The following is a 20,334-nucleotide window of genomic DNA, read 5'->3' as shown; positions in this document are numbered from 1 at the left end:
ATTTTTTCAAAAATATATGACATTTATTTTTATTTTTTTAGATATTAGCATTGCTCTCAAGGATATATTTTTATATTCATTATGTAAAAGTACAGAAAAGACATTTAATCACAAAATCAATTTCTCGAAAAAATTTTTTTTTGCATAATTCATACAAACAAGAAAACGATATTTTTGTAACATTTCATGACAAAAACTAATCAAAAAAAGGGAAGATATATATATAACAATTCATAAGCCCCTGAAGGTTCTCACCCACTAACAACATCCACACTCATACATACTAACATAACATCCACATGCACTACATAAGAAAAAAGGAATCTGGGTACTAGTGAACAGGGAGCCCCCCCTGCCACTAGGACGGTCTCAATACTAAGTATGAGACCCCGCACTCTGGTAGTCGACGCGCGTTTCGGCGGCACTCGGCCACCTTCCTCAGGACCTTTTTCCAGATAGACAGCAACCCAAAGGACCCCAGGGGACACTAAAAGACCAAGGCTTTTGCTTATTTTCTAGACGGTGGTAACAGACCACTATGACACGGGTAGGATAGTTTTCACTGTAATAAGTCCCTCTATTTGAGAGAGTCTCTGTGATAATACCGAGTTGATGGACGGACGATGGAAAAAAAAGGAACTCCACGTGGACCGGCGATGTTTTGACATCGCTGGTCCACGTGGAGTTCCTTTTTGACCCCGCACGCAGTGCACACACCCGATTTTTGGGGTCTCCGTTTGGAAACTAACAGATACGGTTCCTTGGTGCATAGAGAAGCACAAGAAGTCTCTTGCTATGATATACACGCATCCTTGTATATAACTAGAGTGAAGTGTAAAAATGGACTTAGCTCTCTAGTACGTGCGACTTGCGTTGTAAAACCTGCGTAGTAAAGGCATGCGTAGTAAAAGCATGCGTTGTGATGACATACATCCTGGTATTTACAAGGGATTGTATCCAAAAATAACACAAAGCTTTTCTTTGCATCAAGTGGGCAATCCATTCGTGGTGCATGGGCGTTCCTCTGCAACCACTCATTAGTGTTGACTGCAAAAGAATTGCAGATAGGAATGTGTGCCAAAATCCTGCACCTCCTTGAGGCAGGCATAACGAGAATACATGTTTTCATTTCTCCTTGTTTTTGTCTTTTTGCATGGATGCTGCATTTCACAGAGTTCCAGAGAAGGTCTGATTAAGTGTGTCTAGGAAGGAAAAAGGGAAGAAGGAGACTCAAGTTGAGTACTCAGTCTTTATGTTGTTTTATTGTAGAAGACCTCTTTGGTGTCATACAAGGCCTCACAAATGTGTCTAAGTAGTGAGAAAAGTGGATGGAAAGTTACATTCTTACTAACCACCATAAAAGCACAGCCTGTCCATTTTTGATGCGAGGGTCAGTTTGCATTTTTCTTTTTATTATTCATTAATAATTATTGTTAGACGTGGCATATTTTGATGTGTTTCCCCTGTCTTTTTACTTTCTGACCTCCTGGTTTTGACTTGCTGGTTTAGTGTCTCTGCTGTTCAGTGTTAAAGTGCTGGTGCTCCTTCTGTAAATTATGTTATGGATTGGTGTTTCCTTGATTGGCATGTTTGTTTTACAGGTAAGACCCTAGTAAGGTGTACTGAGAGTGCCAGAGCCTGTAAATAAAATGCTACTATTGGACCTGCAGTACTGGTTGTGCCTTCCACAGAAGTAGCCCCATAAAAGTTTCTCAGGCCTGCCACAGCAGTGTCTGTGCGCAGGTTTTTACTGCTATGTCGACTTGGCAAACGCTTGCCAAGCCCTAACCTTCCCTTTTATTCCACATTAGTCACCCTTAAGGTAGGCCCAAGGTACCCCTATGGGCAGGGTGCACTGTGGGTGAAAGGTAGCACATGCATTAGTGTGTGTGACCTGTCCTGATAGTGCAATACAGTGCATTTCGTTTTTCACTATTGAAAGGCTATCTGTCTAATAGGATAGAATGGGAGATACTTTGTAACAGCTTACTAGTACAACTTCTCATTGGGGCAAGATCGAGAAATTGAGTTTTGTATGCCTGAACTCAGAATGCAAAAATGCATCTTTTAGTAAAGATGTTTTTTTCTTTTGTGTGGTTGAAAATGCCACTTTTAGAAAGTAGGCACTTTCTTGCCTAACCATCCGGTGTTCACTGTAGACAGCCTATGGGGTGTGGGCATGAGGTGTGTCCTACCTTTCCTAGATCAGTCAGGGCTCAGCTGAATAGACCTGGGCTGCTTCAGAGTAGTGTGTGGAGATTTCTTTGCACCTGAATCGGCCTAGTCTGCCTTAAACAGTGCTGTCTCCACCTCCTGCTAGGAAGCTGGACCAGATAGGACCAGATAGGACACAATTGGTTTGGACTAAGCCCAGAGAATCTCTGTCATAAGAGAACAAAGGAAAAGGCTGTATGAATATTGAGGCCCAGACTCCAGATTTTTAGAACTCTTTTGGACTCAGAAACCTGCCAAGAAGAAGAGTTGGAGAATCTGTGAGGAGGAACTAACACTTTGCTGTGTGATTTGCTGTGTTGGCCTGCAGTAGCTGCTTTTGTCTTGGGCAGAGAAAGGACTGGACTGAACTTTCTGCAACTTCTTTGTTTGAGGTTCTCCAAGGGATTGAGGTAGAGCTTGGTCCCTGTTCAAGAAGTCTCAAGAACAGCAAAGACTTCACCTTCCTCTGGGTACCGCCTCATCGACCGCATGTCTCAGTTGCCACACAGGGAATCCGCAACTCTACGCCATCACCAAGGCCGCCTGTGATTCCGTCACCTGAAGGCACCACAGAGGGCACCACCATTCTTTGCAATGCAACCCTGGTCTCACCGATGACGATGAGTGTTGCTGCCACTGAGCTGCTGCTTGCACCTCGACCTGTGTGCACAATACTCCGCACCGCCTTGCTTCAGTCCACTGCCCTGGTCTAACTGACTCCGCCCTTGCTAGCTGACATCACCATCGTGGTCTGAACCATGGTCTAGGCGCACCGCTCGTAAGCTACATGAAGCACTGCCCCATCCCACACTGCAGCCACGGCCCATCGACACTAGCCCCATCGCCTGCCAATCTTTGATGCCAGCCGCCGCTTGCACCATGACTGTCAGCACTGCGACGAGCACCGCCTCACTTCACACTGCAGCCCTGATCTCACCGATGCCGCTGGACGACGGTCACGAGCTTCTGCCTGCTCCGCGACCTGAGGGCACCGCACGCCGCACCGCTTAGCTTCATACCGCAGCCTCAACGACTGCCGTGCTCGGATGGAAGAAAAGGTACTGTCTACACGTCTTCTGACACCGACGCGGTCGACCTAAACTGTTGGATTTAGTTGTGTTCAGTACCGCAGTAGCACTGGGCGGAGCTACCGACTTTAAGAAACTGCATTTCTAAGGTTATTCTTGCACAGTGCATATTTTGATTATTGTATGTAGGATTTTTACTAATTTGGTTGTGTTTTACACAGATAAATATTGGATATTTTTCTAAACTGGTGTGGTGTCCTTTTGTAGTGTCTTCACTGTATTACTGTTGGTTATGTGCAAATGCTTTACACACTTCCTTTGAGATAAGCCTGACTGCTGGTACCAAGCTACCAAAGGGGTGAGTAGGGGTTATTTCAGTAGAATATCCTCCTCATCCTGACTAGGAAGAAGGATCCCTACTTGGAAAGGGTAACAGCCTGTCAACTAGAGACCCCCATTTCTAACAATGATTAACAGTGATGTATAGAATTCATGAAAATTAGATTAGTAATATTGTAATAAAATAATAATGGTACATTAAATTATAAAATCAAAAAATGTTTTCTGAATATTTCATGATTAAAAATTACATTTTTTATTTTTATATTTTTTAAATATTAAATTATATTTCCTTATATTTTAAACTATTTTTTATGTGCTTGGCTATGTGTGGTACTGGACTTTCTACTTTTTTTTTTTAAGTAGTAACTCATAAATTTGTCTCCAAACCCATTTCCAGAGTGCAGAGACTTGTAAGTCAACACTTTTGAGTTAAAGTGTAAGAGTAAATTACAAATGTAAATTACTCACTCTGGTTGGGGGCAGGAGGGTGGGCTGTCCTGCTTGAGGGCAGGAGGGAGTGTAATGCCCAAAGCAGTCATGCGCACTCTCCTTTTTTATCTATGTAGGCTGCATGCAGACTACATTGAGAAAATGGCCTCCCTTTAGGCGCCCGGCTGGGCGCCCTCCGCACCAATCACAACGCTGCCATTGCAGCATTGTAATTGGCTTGGGGAGGGCAGGGAGGAAGCCTGCTTGCTTCCTGACGCAAGACACGACCTGGAGCAGCAGGCGCTGAGGCGGAGGCACGTGACCTCACCCAGGGGAAAGTACATTTCTATTTTAATTACCGTTCCCCCCCCCCCCCAGTCATGCCAGCATAGACTAAATATATTCCACAACATATTTGCACATTGTTCCTTTTGAGGCTTTTGTTTGGCTACTCTGTTAAGCAGTAGGTGTGCATTTTATTTCCATCCTTGGTGTCTATGGAGTGTTGCTCCCTCACAAGTGTTTGAGTGTTATACCTCTGTATGTTTTATGGCGTCATTTTGTTTCCCGTCTTTTTATACCAGCGCCCCGACCACCACTGGCATGTGAAAACTCCCTTCCTCGTAAAGTGCAATATATAACACCATTGTCTTAAGAAGCTCGTAGGTAGCCGCTAGGTTTAAGGAGAAGACAGATTGACATCCTGCCAAGTTTTAACAGTGAAGGCTCGAGCGAGCTGGGGGAGGGGTGGTATTTCTGGTAGGCATTCCGGTCCGTAGACTTTTGTATTTGCCTTCCACCAGTTATAACATAGGGGCATATTACCAAGCTATAGCGATAATTATCGCTAAGATTGGTTAGCGGGTATAAAAATATCGCCGCGCTCCGACGATTTTTACCGCTGAGATACCTTGATATTATCAAGGTTTATCTCAAAAGCGGTAAAAATCGTGGGAAATGCATGGATATCGCTGTGAAATCAGCGATATTCATGCGTTATCGTGACAATGCTCTTAGCTAATTTATCCACCTTCCATTGGATAACATGGCTAAGAACTGCTCTGGGCAGGCGTTAGCTTTTGGAGATAATCACGCTTAGCGCGATTATTTCCAAAAGTTGGTAATAGGTGATAGCGATGTTAGCGACTGCATAGAGGGCCCCTAAATGCCCGCTATCGCCTATTAGCTGCCGTTAACTGGTGTTAGCGACAGCTAGGTAATAGGGCGAGAATATTATCGCCGCTGTAGCCGGAAAAATTCCCGCTAAAGCGGCGATAAGCCCCTTGGTAATATGCCCCATAGTTTGAAACATGAGCTTGGGTTTTATACACAGGAATAGGAATATAAATCCACAACCTGTGTTTTCTCTGTAATGTTTTTTCAAGCTGTGCGGCCCCATTGGCTTGTTTCACCTTAACTGTGCATACTATGCTTTAAAGGCAGCACATGGCAATAGTTGTATGCATGGGGTCTTGTTTAAGAAAGCAAGTTGGTTTCAGTCTTTTCTTTCCTTGTGTCTGTAAGAGGGTGAAACGTTAGCCTAAGTTGAATACAAATCGCATCCAGATGTGATTAGTTTTCCACTAGATTTTCAGCTCGCAGAAGTGTCTATCAGCTCACCGCGTCAGCACTAAATAAGTATTTCTTAAATAACAAAACATGACTGGGAAGAATTAGTGATTAGAATATTTTTAGGCACAGGCTTGGAAAATGTAGCTGTCAAGTAGGGGAGTTTAATTGGAAAGCTTTGCAGTTTAGCATGTTAAACCTACATTCAGTTAGTTCCTCAGGCAGAATTGTGTGTCAGCAGGCTTCTTCCGAGCCCTTAAAGCTGTTTTGAGGGTCTTGATATCCTGTTGCTTTAAGGTAGCCAATTAGACTTTTCACAAACGAGTCAAGCATTTGGATTTCCTATTCCTCTGAACTTAGTTTCTGATCGTAAAGCATTGGTGTGCTGGCGAACATATACAATTAGTAATAATTTTCGTTCCTAGGGATGCTCGATTTCTTTGCCACATGTCCTCACCCTCTGCTGCATACCTTCTCTCTCACACATTCCCGCACCCAATAAATCTCCTTCAGCTCTTTTGCCACATTCCCTTTCTCCGCCCCTTGTCTATCCTCGTTCTCTATCACTCCTTCCATGTGTGCTTATACCACCTCCCCCACACATTCTTCTTTTTCACTACAGGACAATGCCTCTCAGAAGTGCACCTCTGAGTCTGGAGCACTCTCCCTACATCGAACCCACTGCCCTGGTCTCTCTGCTCTATTTATTAGTGCTACCCCGTCTCTCTCTCTCTCTCTCCACATCTGCACCTCTCCCTTCTTTTCTCTTTCTCTATCTCTCCCTTCTGTCAGTCTGCCATTCTGCCTCTATCCTCCAGATTCTCTCTTTGTTTTTGCTAATTTTCCGTCTAAATCCCACGCCTGTCTCTCCTGTCTCCCATTTCTATCAATGTATTTTCCCCATCTGCCTGACATTGTCTCAATCTAATTCTTGCTCCCTCTCTCATTAGGTCTCGCCTAGCGAATGCAGCGCATGCGCTGCTTCGCCGTGGAGAATTATTGTTGTGGGTTTGGTGCACGAAGGGAGACAAAGGATGTGCGAGAAGTGGAGATGTGGAGAAGTGTGGCTCACCGATTAGAGCGGCAGACCCTGAGGCAGAGTTCTGACCCGGGACCAGGGTTCAATTCCCGACGCGGCAGTGTCTTGGGCTCAATGTCCACGGACTCGATAATTCTCGTCTAGGTGCCTACTCTAATCATGGGTCCCACTCTGCAACTCTGGGCAATAGCTTGCTTAATCTCCACAATGGACCCGAAAGCGCTAGGATGCCTGGCCTCACCTTGGAGGTGCACAGTAAAGGGGCATCTCACAGGGAAAGCCAGGAAGGGTTCCACAGCGGTATACAGCGCCAAGATACCTTTCAGGAGATAGTGCGCTTTACAAGTATACACACATTTACTCATTCACATTTACATGTGCGCGCATGGACACACGATGTGCACGCGCATGGCATCTCCTCTGGCTCCCACGGTGCGCTTGTTTTAAAGACATGCACGTGTCTGGCGCACGGCGTGATCACATGTCCTGCTCTCTTGTTTTTCTTTAAGCCGAGAGCACAAAGCAGCAGAGAGGCTGTGTGCTGTGAGGCCTGGTTGTATAGCGCCTCACACAGCGTCTCTCCTTGCTGCTAGCAGGTGCAGGGCCTGTAATGCGACCCCCCGAGGCTTCAGTGAAAAATAAAGTGAGCCTCCCCCTTTGCCAGGGAGCGCACAAGCAGCAGAGAGGCTGCCGGGGTGATGACGTGTACTGTGTCCTGGTTGTGTAGTGCTGCACACAGCGCCTCTGCTCGCTGCTAGCAGGCGCAGGGCCTCGAGGCTTCAGTGAACAGTAAGGTGAGCCTCCCCCTTTGTCAGGGAGCGCACAAGCAGCAGAGAGGCCGCTGGGGTGATGACGTGTACTGTGTCCTGGTTGTGTAGTGCCGCACACAGCGCCTCTGCTAGCTGCTTGCAGGCGCGGGCCTCGAGGCTACAGTGAACAGTAAGGTGAGCCTCCCCCTTTGTAAGGGAGCGCACAAGCAGGGGAGAGGCAGCCAGGGAGATGATGTGTGCTGTGTCCTGGTTGTGTAGTGCCGCACACATCGCCTCTGCTAGCTGCTAGCAGGTGCAGGGCATTGAGGCTTCAGTGAACAGTAAGGTGAGCCTCCCCCTTTGTCAGGGAGCGCACAAGCAGCAGAGGGGCCGCCGGGGTGATGACGTGTGCTTTGTCCTGGTTGTGAAGCGCCGCACACAGCGCCTCTGCTTGCTGCTAGCAGGTGCAGGGCCTCGAGGCTTCAGTGAACAGTAAGGTGAGCCTCCCTCTTAGTCAGGGAGCGCACAAGCAGCTGGTGTTTAATTTGTATGAAGCACACAGGCCCCTGGAGGGCAGGCTCGAGGCGTTAACAAAAGGAGCGCTCAGGGGGTCTTTACTCAGAGAGAACAGAGCCGGCGCATTGTTGGAAGGAAGAAAGCACACTCCCAGCACAATGGCCATTTGTGTATTACACTGTGCAGAGAAAGGGCTGTGTCAACACACGATCCACGGTATATATGGGCAGACCAGCGGCTGATCCCCAACAGGTACTGGTGCGTGTGTGCACGTGTCTGTGTGTGCCTGTCTGTGTGCCTTTGTCAGTGTGTATGCGTATTGTGTGCGTGTGTCTCTGTCAGTGTGTGTCAGTGTGTATCCATGTGTGTTCGCTCGAGTGTGTGTGTCTTTACACTTAATACAGCGCAGACCAGGGCTAAAACGCAAGCATAAGTGCGCACTTGTGAAGTTATTTAAACTACTGTAGATCCCGCGTGGGAGACTCTGAATACGTGTGTGTGTCTACACACATGAAAGTAACATAAATTGCATGTAGTTTTAAAGCGCACCTTCACGCAAAGCAGCTGTTTTTTTTATAGATAAAGAATTGTGCTCATTTTTTCTGACATCGGAAGTTTGAACATCTTAGTGCACCCTTTAGGTTCTGAACCTGTTGATATGAGGTCAAACACAGGTTTCTAAAGTGGACACATAAGTCCCCTGGAGTTGTTTGAAGAAATGTGTGACATTATTTTCTGCTAATCTAATGTATTCTTGGTAGGAAGATATATCCCTTGCTACCTGTGAGCTTTACCTCTTAATGTGCAGCAGAGGTGGGGTGGGCATACACACACAGAGTGTGAAGCGCGTGCCAGCCGCAGTATAAGGCTCCTGGCTTCACAGAGACCTCGTTGAGTAGCTGAGCCATCTCTGCAAACTCAGAGAGCAATCCTAACATGCATTAAAAATGCAAGAGGTCTTGCCTTTCATTAAGTTGAAGCCATTTGCTTTGCTATACAATACCATTAGCAAAGCAAATGGCTTTAACTTAATCCAAGGCTAGACCTTTGCATTTTCAATGCTTGTTTTTCTTTCCACTCACTCTGCCTTGTCCCATCGTAATTCAGATTTGTATCGACCTGGTCCTCTGCCATAATCATTTTGACTTCTCTCACCTCACTTTCTTTTCATTCTGCGCCCCTTCGGTTTTATAGTTGTTGCATCTCAGCCCATCCCTTGCAGAGCAAGTTGTGAGGGAGGGGTTAAATATAAAAGTGACACAATGGTGTCAACAGACTGCACCAGTCTTTGTTTGGCCAGCTGAGCTTTAGAGTGGGCAGGGGGTCTTGGGGTCATTGTGACGCCTCTGCTAGGTGTGAAGGGAAGAAGGTGCAGGAGAGACACACCAGTAATGTGAGTTACTACTCAAAGGTGTTGATTCTGAGGCCACGTGCATGTCTTCCCTTGCGGTGGATTCTTGATATTGTTATTTGTGAATTTTATATCTATGTAATACAAGTGTATGAATGTGTAAATACTTTATAAATATGTGGTTTAATTACATTCACACCTCACTATTCATTGACAAGAGACGTGTCTCGAAAGTTGCACTGTAATAGGTTATTGAACAACCTGCTTTATCACAAGTAAAATAAGTATGATATTACACCGTCTTCTGTTTGCAAAAATTGTTTATCCAATGTCTTAGAAATGGGGGTCCTTATCCCTCACTGCCGCCACCAAATACTGGAGGCGGGAGTCCCTTTTCCACACCACTGTCGCCACGTGCCAGGTGCGAGATCCGGACCCCCTCATTTCAAGTAAGGACACAGTCTGAGATAGACCTGCTCCCCCCCTTAGTAGCTTGGCATGTGCAGCCAGGCTTATCTCCAAGGTACGAGTGTTCAGTATGTGCACCACTCTCACAGCAACCCGATGATGTCACCACAAACAGACTCCACATGAGTTTAGTATAATCTTTATATAATAAGATATACGATATGACCACACACTACAAAACCAACATGTTATAATGGGTAGATTTCCTTCCGGTGGATTGGTAGGTTCTAATCCCAACCACCTCTTCTAACCAACAGTTTAGCTTACGTCTAACCGTTTGCAAAGGTTAGGCAGGTCGTATTGCTAGAATCACACACATTGCAAAGGAAAAGAAATACTGCAATCCGTAACGATATACTCCTGTACCATGCAATAGAGCAGCAATGCCATAAGTGGCGCCACAATCATGTACTTTGCAATAGAAGGAATAATGCAATGCGTATCACTACCAGCATGCTCTGTGCAAGAAAGAAACAAAGCAATGTGTCACGCTACAATCATGTACTGTGCAATGAAGAAATAATGCAATGCGCCACGTTACAATCTTGTACTATGCAAGGGAAAAATAACGCAGTGTGTAGCGCACGAAGCATTTAGTTTGTCAGGCACAAGTAAGGTCAGGCGTCATACAACAGTTCGATAGTTCATTAGCAATAATGCAATGTGTAATACGACAGTTTAGGTGCTCTGGTAACAATGATGACACAAAAGTACAGCTTCTCACTCCGGCCCCAGTACTGCCCCTCCTTGGGCCAGCACAGGCCTCAATCCGAACCGAAGCAACAGGCTTGCGCAGCTGACAGAAGCGAGAGGTCGAGAGAGTGTCCCGCCGAGCCCGCACCCCACCCCAGGTGATGATCCACGTTTCCTGGGGAGGCACAAACCCACTCTCATCTCCTCCTTCAGCGACTTGGGCCTTGACCCATAACTCCGTCACTGGGCATGGCGAGCTCAGGCTGGCGGCTCAGCTCCTCCGGCACTGCCGGCCTGGGCCGCTACTGTTTCACTCCGGGGGCCCAATGACCTGGCCCTCCTTCCAGCTGTCTTGGTGGACACTGAGACCCGCACTCAGCACTGTGGGGACTTACTTTGATTTCGGTGCACACACTACCCAGGCACTACTCACCAGTGCCTCTGGTTGCACCTCGACACGCACTCCACGCGTCCGGGACTCACCTCTTCTCTGGTGCACACGATGACCAGGTGCTCTTCACCAACGCCTCGGTTTGCACCTCGACACGCATCCTGCGCTTCCGAGTCTCACCTCTTCTCCCGGTGCACACGATGACAAGGTGCTCTTCACCAACGCCTTGGCTGCACCACGACACGCACCCTGCACGTCCGAGACTCACTACTTTGCTCGGTGCACACCATGACCAAGCGCTCTTCACCAACTCCTTGGCTGCACCACGACACGCACCCTGCGCGTCCGAGTCTCCTCTCTCCTCCCGGTGCACACAACTACCAGGCGCTCTTCACCATCGCCTCAGCTTGCACGATGACGCGCACCCTGCGCGTCCGAGACTCAGCTTACTCCTGTGTGGCCACGATCACAAGGCACAACTTCTGAGGGTCTCAAGCTGCAAAAGCACGCGCACACCGCGTTGCTTTGGACTTCTCTGGAAACATTTACGTTCCAGTGTTTCCAAACAGGAAGCCAGCTCACCTCATGCCCTTGCGGTTCAGGACATATCACAAAGCACAGTCCTGTTCAAGAAGAGGGGACACCACCCAATGCATTTTCAATTCAGTCTCTTCCTTAGTAAAAGCTACAAACTGCAGGCCAGCCCCAGACCATGATGCAAGGGACAGTCCTATCCAGCAGTCTCTTCAGCAACTTCTTCCTTAGCCGAGGTTCTTCTTAACCACGAAAGAGGTCAAAGCCTTTGCAGACTCAACCTGTCCATTTCGCTATTCAAAACTACACCAAATTCTAGGGGTTTCAGTTCTCTTAGTTATACCCCTTCATGTCTTTGAAGTTCTATGTGCTCATGGGTCCCTGACCCCTGCCTTAATCAGTTCTGGGTGTCTCCCTCCCAGTGTCACCTTTTTCCCTTTGATACTGAGGGTCTGGATCCTTAATCACTTCACAGGAGATGGGTCAATTACGTTATAGCACCAGTCCAGGCCTTTTCACCTCCCGGGCTTCTCTTCCCCCTACTCTCCAGATGCAGGGCAGCCTGGTGCCATCTCAACCCCTCCCTGGGTCAAGACCTCTCCCAGCTCCTCTCACTTTTCAGATCCAGACAGTCAAACCACATTCAACAGAGACACACAGAAATGCTTAGAGCACAAAACTCAGCCACTTTCTAAAAGAGTGGTTTCTGAACACATAGTGACAAATTCACTTTCACAGACAGATGTGTTAAGATACTGTGAGTTCATACATACTAAACTTCACCTCTCCATTTTAAACTTATAGGAAACTAGGCTGAAAAATACAACACACAGCCTCCACATTCTGTGCTATGGGCAGGGTGGCCTTTCAGCAGTGAAATACAAAATGGAGTATTTTTCACTGTCAGGACATAACACACACCTTAGTATATGTCCTGCCTTTTACTTACACTGCACCCTGCCCAGGGGTTACCAGGGACCTACCACAGGGGTGCCCAATGTGTATGAAAAAGGGAAAGTAAGGCCTGACAAGTGGTTGCTCTTGTCAGGACAACATGCTAACTTAGCAAACTGCGTGCAGGCCCTACACTGCAGGCCTTACACTGCAGGCCTGAGTTCCCGTCTCCGCGCGCCTTTGCATTACTAGCCCTGGCACACACAGTGCACATCACCAGGGACTTTACTAGTAAGGCAAACATACCAATCATGACCTACCAATTACCATTACACTTTACATAGGGAATACTTGTACTTTGACACTGATCGGCAGTGGCAAAGTACCCAAAGCATCTAAATTTGCAACTCTATGACAGGAAAAAGGTCTAGGGGGAAAGCAAAAAGTTTAGGGAACTTTAGCCAAAAAGGCCAAGTCCTACACAATGTATGTACGAAACAGGGAAGGAAAAATATATAGACAATATTCATGATAAATCTCAGAATTGATTCATTACGTCTGGTTTTTATGTGCCCAATAAAATGTATTTACTTAACAACTTTGTATATTAACTATACCTGTCCCATTGCAGCCATTTTAGAACATTTAGTTTAGGACGTTTCCTGTGCTTCATGGGTCCCCTCACAGTGAATGTTGGCAAGTCAGTGAAAGTTCAGCCTGCTCCTTAAGTAATCAATTTAGGAGTTTGGGTGGCGCAGTGGAACTGACATTTCCTGATTGGTAGATCACCTGTAATCAATCTTAACATTTAATTGTGGTTTCACTATAGTCAGGGTCTGTATTGTGGACTTCCTGCTATGCAACGGTGACACCTAAAACTGATTCAGAATGTTGTAGTGAAGTCACTGTTGCACTTTTTTTTTAAATGGCGTTTTTTGCATGAAAACAGAAAATTCATTTTAGGAAATAGTGTCACCTTATTGATGTACAGCACTGCACAGTCAATGAATGTATTTATTGTATAGTTAAAACCATTACAAGTGTATCAGTGTGTTCAAAAGTTAATATGGGCAAATGATAACATCAGCAAATGCAAAGATTGTCCTCTGTGGTTCATAAAAATTGGCCATGAATGATAAATAATTCAATTGTATTGCTTTATTAACCTTCCTGCTTCCGCAAATTTGCTTGAAAACGTACCATTTATCCACTCTTTTTTCAAAATGTTCTTGGGGGGGGACCCCAAACACCCCATGGGTTGTTCGGGCTCGCTCTCTCGCAGCCGTGCAGTATGGCAAAAATGTTACGCCTCACCACTTTCAAATGTCACCAGCCGCCACGCAATCCTGATTCTATGAATATGGATGCAGAACTGATTTTGTAGCCAGAACTTATATTTGTAGCAAAGATTTCGTTGCCCTACTTATGTGCTCTGTAAGACAGCCAAAAAGTGATCTAAAGTAAATGTCTCTTTTCTGAATGCGGTAATGTTTTACCTTCTGCCTCATCGAAGTACTTTCATGCACTTACTCATTAAACTGAGCAATCAAATGTTTTGTTGTGCTTCCCTGCGAAGAGAAAGAATTATACAAACAATAAAAGCGTACAAAAATGGCATATATATCTAAAATGACTGTTTATGTTAAAAATTCACTGTATTTATGTGTCTAATTAGATGTTGCCCTCTTATTATATTGGCTTTTAAAACCTTTGTTTTTTCGGATAGCACCACTTTTTTAGAATCATAGCTGCCATGCATTCAGGAACTCTGAAGTAGTGACAATATCTGAGAAACAGTTCCTATGTAACAGCGCTAACCTAAAATGAGATGAATCAAGTCGCCAGTATACTGTATAAACATTCCTATATAGTATTCCACACCAAGATGTCTGTTTTTTTTTCAGGTGAACCCGGAGTTCATTCATCATTTTGAAGACAAGGGGTTGAAGTTTGTCGGCCATGATACAGAGGGGCAGAGAATGGAGGTGGTTGAACTGCAAGGTATTGTACTTTACAACGAAGCAAAAGGAAGTGTAATTTGTGCATTTTTTACTTGTAATCATATGCGAAGATAAAAACTAATGTAAAAAACTATAAGATATATACGAATGTAAAAACTATGAAGAGGACTAATAGAACAGAGCTAAAGCTTTTTATGTCCGTAATTACGTGACTTGAGTGTGAAGTGGCTCGGAATTTCCATGAATAAGACACACTTGCGAATATAGGGGCAGGGGCGGCTTTAGGCTCATGGCGGCCCTGGGCAGGGAGTGTAGGTAGGGGGCCCCGGAAGAGCGGGTCCGGGCAGGGCGGAGCCCCCCGGAGCTCAGGAAGGTGTTTTAATAAAACGTCCAGTGGGGGTCAGGGTGTTGGGAAGTGGAACAGAGCCGGAGGCCGCCAAATCCCTGCCAGGGGCCGCCACGCAAATATGTAACCATCCTCGGAGGATTATTATATTAAGGATGTGTATTGGCGTGGCGGCCCCTGGGGCTTGGTGGCCCTGTGCAGGTGCACAGCTTGCACATGCCTAAGGCCGCCCCTGAGGGGGGAACACAATATAATGTGAACCCTCGAGTACATTGGAGCCAATTTAAAGAACATTTTGCACTCTTATTTTCAACTGAGCTGAATCAATTGATGGATATTTTTTAGAGACGTTTCTCTCATTGGTTTTAGGAGCAATGCTACTCGTATGGAACTGGCATAGTAATAAAATACAATTACCTGAATGTGAACAAAAAACCTTTCAATAGGTAGACATTAGGAGTCCCTGTTCTTGCTCATAACATATTTGATGGTCAGCATATATTTGACAACAAAAAGTGCCCCCTATGGGGTCAGTGGCATATATAAGTCCACAAGTGGGGGGAGGAGGCAATTTAAAATCCTAGCTAAGGTGGTATGAAGTGGCTCTTTATTCCCACAGCGAAAAAACATGGCAAAAGGCTTTGCTAATCAAATCGTTGTGCGTTCTTTTTAACCAAATACAGCATGGCACTCGCAAACGTTTACCCAGGGGGCCAAAAAGTATGGTCTTTGGTGTGACCGAGGGCCACATTGATGGGGTGGGGCATGGGGGGGTGTAAAGTGGGTGTAGGGTAAACGCAGTATGTATTTTTAATGGGCAGTGAGTCATGGAGTTATTTTGAGAGTTTCATTCCATACTGCCCTCTAAATGATGCCCCCATAGATAAGAATCATGCATTTGCCAATATTATGTTGTGCTGTATCTGAGTCACTTTCCCACCACCGCACCTAAGGGTAAGCCTTCTCTGCTTGCTATCAGTACCCTGGCTGAGTAAAGTGTACAAAGGAAGTAACTTGATTATTCAACTGGAATAAAATAGAATTGCACAATGTAAAACCAGAAAACCTGGAATCAATCCCGGCTTTCTTCTTGACTAAATGCGGTGATCCTATGCAATTGTTTTATTTCACTTTGCCTACATTTTCTTCATTATGACATATAAGAGCACCTTGAAACACATGAGTGCAGTCTGTTCACTGTATAAAACCTTCGTCTGGGTTTGATTTCATAAACCGTGTTGCTCAGGTATATTAACAATTCACGTCACCTAGAGGGGTCCACATAACAATTGACTTGCCTCTTCGTTGACTGTTATTAGGGTGCGACGAGGCTTGAGTGTTTCTACATCCATGTTTGAAAACTATCCCTTTAAAAAAAAAAAATCTCAATGCACTGATGGTATGTTATGTACTAAAGTGAAACGCTTCTGCATGTTAATGAAACAATTTTTGTTAATTTTGAAGAGACTCAATCTTATTTTTACACATGTGTTGCACGTTGTCTTTAAAAATGAAGGTGTTCCTAAAGTTATGTGTTGCAGAACACCTTCTTTGCTTCTTTTCTTTTTTGTCAATTAACCTGTATAAATGCTTGCCTGTTTATTTAACATCTCTGTTAACTAAACAGCAGTCCAGTGCTGCTGTTCACCAGGGGGCCGCATGTAAAGGTCAGTGGGGCAGCATCTAGAGGTCGGGGGCCATATGTAAAGGTCAGGAGGGCAGCCGCGGCTGGCAGTGGGAGTACCTGCAGGGCGGTGACATGGGGAGGGGGAGGGGCAGGGTGGTGAGTAGTAATGTATGGATTATGGAGTTTTACAGGTAAGTAAACATTTAAATGAATAAAACGAATTTCGTTGAGTGCACTGCATCCTCAAATGCGATGCAGTGCGCTCAACAAAATTCCTTTTATTTATTTAAATGTTTACTTACCTGTAAAATGCCGTAATCCATACATTACTACCCCCCACCCTGCCCCTTCCCCTCCCTACGTCGCCGCCCTGCTACTCCTACTCCCGACCGCGCCTGCAGGAGGGCCGCAGGCAGCTCCCAGACCGTATGTTATGTATCACTGCATATACTGTCTCATGGACGTGGTAGCCATGGTAACCCACCTATGTCAAGCTTATTCCACAAGGAACTACCAGGCAGTGGACCAGAGCTCCAGCAAGAGTTCCCCTGTATGGAACTTGGGATGAGATTACCCTTTGTTTGCCCAGTGAGGAGCAACCTGATGATCAAGTATGCCATGTAAGAGAGGAAGGGTTTTGTTAGAACCGGGAGTCTCTGGTTGGCAGAGGTAAGTACCTTTGCCCAAGTAGGGACCCCTGGTTCCGGTCAGGGCGACGGAATAACCCTCTGAGATAACCCCTGCTCACCCTCTAGGTAGCATGGTGCGAGCCGTCTAGGCTAAACAGAGGCAATGTGGATAACATTTGCACTTAACACAACAATAATTCCCAATCCACCACAACCTGAGACCACACAGGTAAGTATATATAAAATATAACTTTATCTAGTTTCAGCAAGGTAAATCAAGCAGTTGCACGATAAACACTTCATTTAGAAAAATGTTGCACTTAATTCTTAATGGTTCTTGTAAATAGGCAGTTCTCAGAATCAAAACAAAAATAGTCTCTAATCTCTCAAATCAGTGGCTAGAAATAATAATGCCCCTGATTTCTGTTCAAGTAGCTCTAAAAACGAGCAGTCAACCAATGTGAGCGTTGAAATCTTACTCTTGGCTTTTAAGCGCTGCAAGCGCGCTTCCTCGCGAGGCCCGGGGACTCTCCTCTTTCCCCGGTTCCACCTCGCTCCTCTGTGTGCCCTTCGGCGCCCTGCGCCCACCAGAACTCACTCTCCCCCGGGCCCGGCCGGTCCCTCCTGCTCCCCCGCCTGCTCTGGATCATCCAACGAGCGGCAGGGAGCGGGCCTGGCTCTCCAGGCTGGGACGGCAGGCCGGGGCCTGAAGACACTCGGGGAAATCCCTCGGCGAGGGCTGGTCTCTTCTTCCCGGGTCCGGCGGTGATCGCGCAACGCTTCCCTGGGTCCAGAGGACGGGGACCAATCCGGTCGCGGCGTCTGGGCGAGCCTCCAGCAGCACCCGGGAGTCAGCCAATGGCAGTGCGGCTCCCGGGAGAGGCCTTCAATGACGCTCGGCTCCTCCACCAATCACAGCTCGGCAATGACGATGACGCTGCGCCGCACGGGCCAATCCCGTTGCGGCGTTAGTGAGGGGGCTCGGCTCCCTCAACCAATGGGAGCACGGCGGCTTCGTTCTTCGCCGCTTCAGCTCCCCAACGATCGATGATCTCGGGAGGGGTATTCCTTGCCCCCGGGCCGCGGCGGTGACACGGCTGGCAGTGGTTTTCAGTGCGCCTCGCACTGTGAAGGCCCACAAGTCTCCGGCAAGCCCCACACCTGCGTGTCGATGAACACGCCGATCTTGGCCACTCAGCAGGCTGGGTCAGCGCGGCGCTCTCAAGCAGATTAGAGAGCAGCCCATGCGCTAAGCAGGCAACCGGCCAGGTTTCACGATCTCCTTGCCACCCAGCAGCTTCAGGGGGGCACAGCAGAGTCTTGCAGTCCTTGGGCAACCTTTATGTCCCTCGGTTGCAGACAGGGGGCCAGCTCTTCTCAGGCCCTTGGAGATTCAAGTTGCCGACACAGCACACAGCAAAGTCTTGGCAGTTTCAAGTAGGCAGGGTCACAGCACACAGCAAAGCCCCTTTCTTCTCCTCAGCTTCCAGGTAGACAGTAGAACACGTCAGCCCTTAGAGCACACAGCAAGGCAGTCTTTCTTTAGTTCTCTAGCCGTCCTCCTTCCAGCCGAGGTTCCTTCTTGGTTGCAGAATTTCAGAATCTAAACTTCTGTAGTCAGGGGTCCCTTCCTTATACCCCTCAATGTCTTTGAAGTTCTTTGAAGTCTTTGTGCATGGAGGCCCTTAGTCCAGTCTAAACCAGTTCTGGGGGTTGCGGAGCACTGAGGTGTCTCTGGTTTTCTTCTTCCTGTCAGCTTCAGGGCCAGAGGTGTCAGTTGACCACCAGGGGAGAGCTAACGTGGGGGAGGTAGGCAGGCGCAGCTCAGCACTTATCAGGCATTCCTTCCTCCCTCCTCCCAGGCAGGCAGATGTGCCCTTTCATCCCCGGGATGGCTCCGACCCTCTCCTCTGGGGCTCTGCAGCCCCCCCCCCTGTCGCATCCAGACCAGGCAGGCATTCCACAAACCCAGGCACACAGAAAGGTTTAGACAAGAGAACAGCCACTTTCTAAAAAGTGCTATTCTCCAACACAGGATTTAAAAACACCCTTCACTAAAAGATGTGTCATTAAATTCTGAGTTCAGGGATATCTTTCACTTATGTCCCATCTTGTTCCTATGGGAAGATAGGCTGGTATCACATGGGCCCAGCCTCCTACATGTTACTCTATGGAGCAAGATAGCCTTACAGCAGTGAGCACACAAAATGGCTGCAGCCCACTACCAGGGCATGTTACCTGCACTAGCACATGCTCTACCTTATCCATACACTGCACCCTGCCTAGGGGGGTACCTTGAGCCTTCCATAGGGGTGACTGATGTGCACAGACAGGGAAGGGTTAGGCCTAGCCAGTGGGGACACTGGCCAGGCTGACATGGCAGTCACTGACTGCACACAGGCTCTGCGCGGGCAGGCCTGAGTCACCATTTTAAAGCTACTCATGTGGGTGGCGCAATCTGCGCTGCAGGCCCACTAGTAGCATTTGTCATCACCAGCCCTGGCACACACAGTGCCCTTTACTAGGGACTTCGTGGTGATACAAATATGCCAATCAGGTATATTCAAACAATATCACAATTTACAGAGGGAGCACTTACACTCTGACACTGATCAGCAGTGGCAGAGTGTCCAAAGCATCTTAATCAGCAAAAACGAAATCCAGCACAGCATCAAAACACATGAGTCAGAGGCAAAAAGATGGGGGAAGAACCACGCCAAAAGATGTCAGGTCTAACAGGTTTCACGTCCTTAAACTAGAAATCCTTTGGTAATCTGGAAAAATTATTAAGGAAACCTCTCCCTTTATTGGGAACGTCATACTCTGTGTACCATGTTAGGGAGGATGTATCACAGGTCCAGCTAAAAAATTCCTTGCACTACCTTCTTGTTGTATTTCAATTCTTTATTATGATAAGCGTGGCTAAAATACCACCCGAGTGACTTACCTCACTCACCTACAGTTACCCAAAATAAGTCAGCCGGACAGTGGAGAAGAATAAACAAAGTAAGTTTATTAGGCCACAAACTCCCATATGAGAGGGCCCTATATCGACCTCACGCCTAAGAGTGTGCCGAGAAGGACTGACTCACATCATCATGGTGATACATTATATTACGAGAAGGCAGAGTAAACACGCCCATAATGGAAAAGTACTGGTCCACCAGGAGTGTGGACAATGGCCTCATACAAGAGGCATCTGCACCTGCAATAGCAACACTTGTTATCATCTCCCAAGGACACAGAGCCAGGCCGCTACATCCCCAGCGCATGAGAACAGCCTGATAAGGAGTTTCGCTAGCAGGAGCTTCAGCTACGGTAAACCAAGAAATGCATATATGCTGACACGAGGAATTATTCTTATTCCTACGGGAGGGGGAATGAGCAAGTACAGTTTGCACGCAGAGAGAAATGATTCAAAATGGTGGCACACATGCTAAGCTAAGAACACTGCAAACGATATCACACGCATAAGTGAATAACTGCATAATGAGAACATAAACGTAAATGCGTAAATGCAAGTAATTAGTTAGACACATTCCGCTAACTCATAA

At 46.8% G+C, this 20,334-nt stretch overlaps 1 protein-coding gene across 3 annotated transcripts in view; it reads left to right on the top strand.

Annotated features, from left to right (window-relative positions):
• The window catches only part of CTPS2 (CTP synthase 2), a 2,098,303-nt gene that overhangs the window by 1,760,760 nt on the left and 317,209 nt on the right, over positions 1-20,334 (top strand). For all 3 annotated transcript variants that reach the window (XM_078657669.1, XM_078657667.1, XM_078657668.1), the window contains one exon: positions 14,122-14,218. In XM_078657669.1, coding sequence (XP_078513795.1) covers positions 14,122-14,218 — 97 coding nt within the window. The remainder of the gene's footprint in view (positions 1-14,121; positions 14,219-20,334) is intronic.

The sequence above is a fragment of the Lissotriton helveticus genome, chromosome 8 (assembly GCF_964261635.1).
Source record: "Lissotriton helveticus chromosome 8, aLisHel1.1, whole genome shotgun sequence".
Taxonomy (NCBI): Eukaryota; Metazoa; Chordata; class Amphibia; order Caudata; family Salamandridae; genus Lissotriton; species Lissotriton helveticus.
Note: the sequence above shows the minus strand (reverse complement) of the source record. Positions and strands in the feature narration are given on the sequence as shown.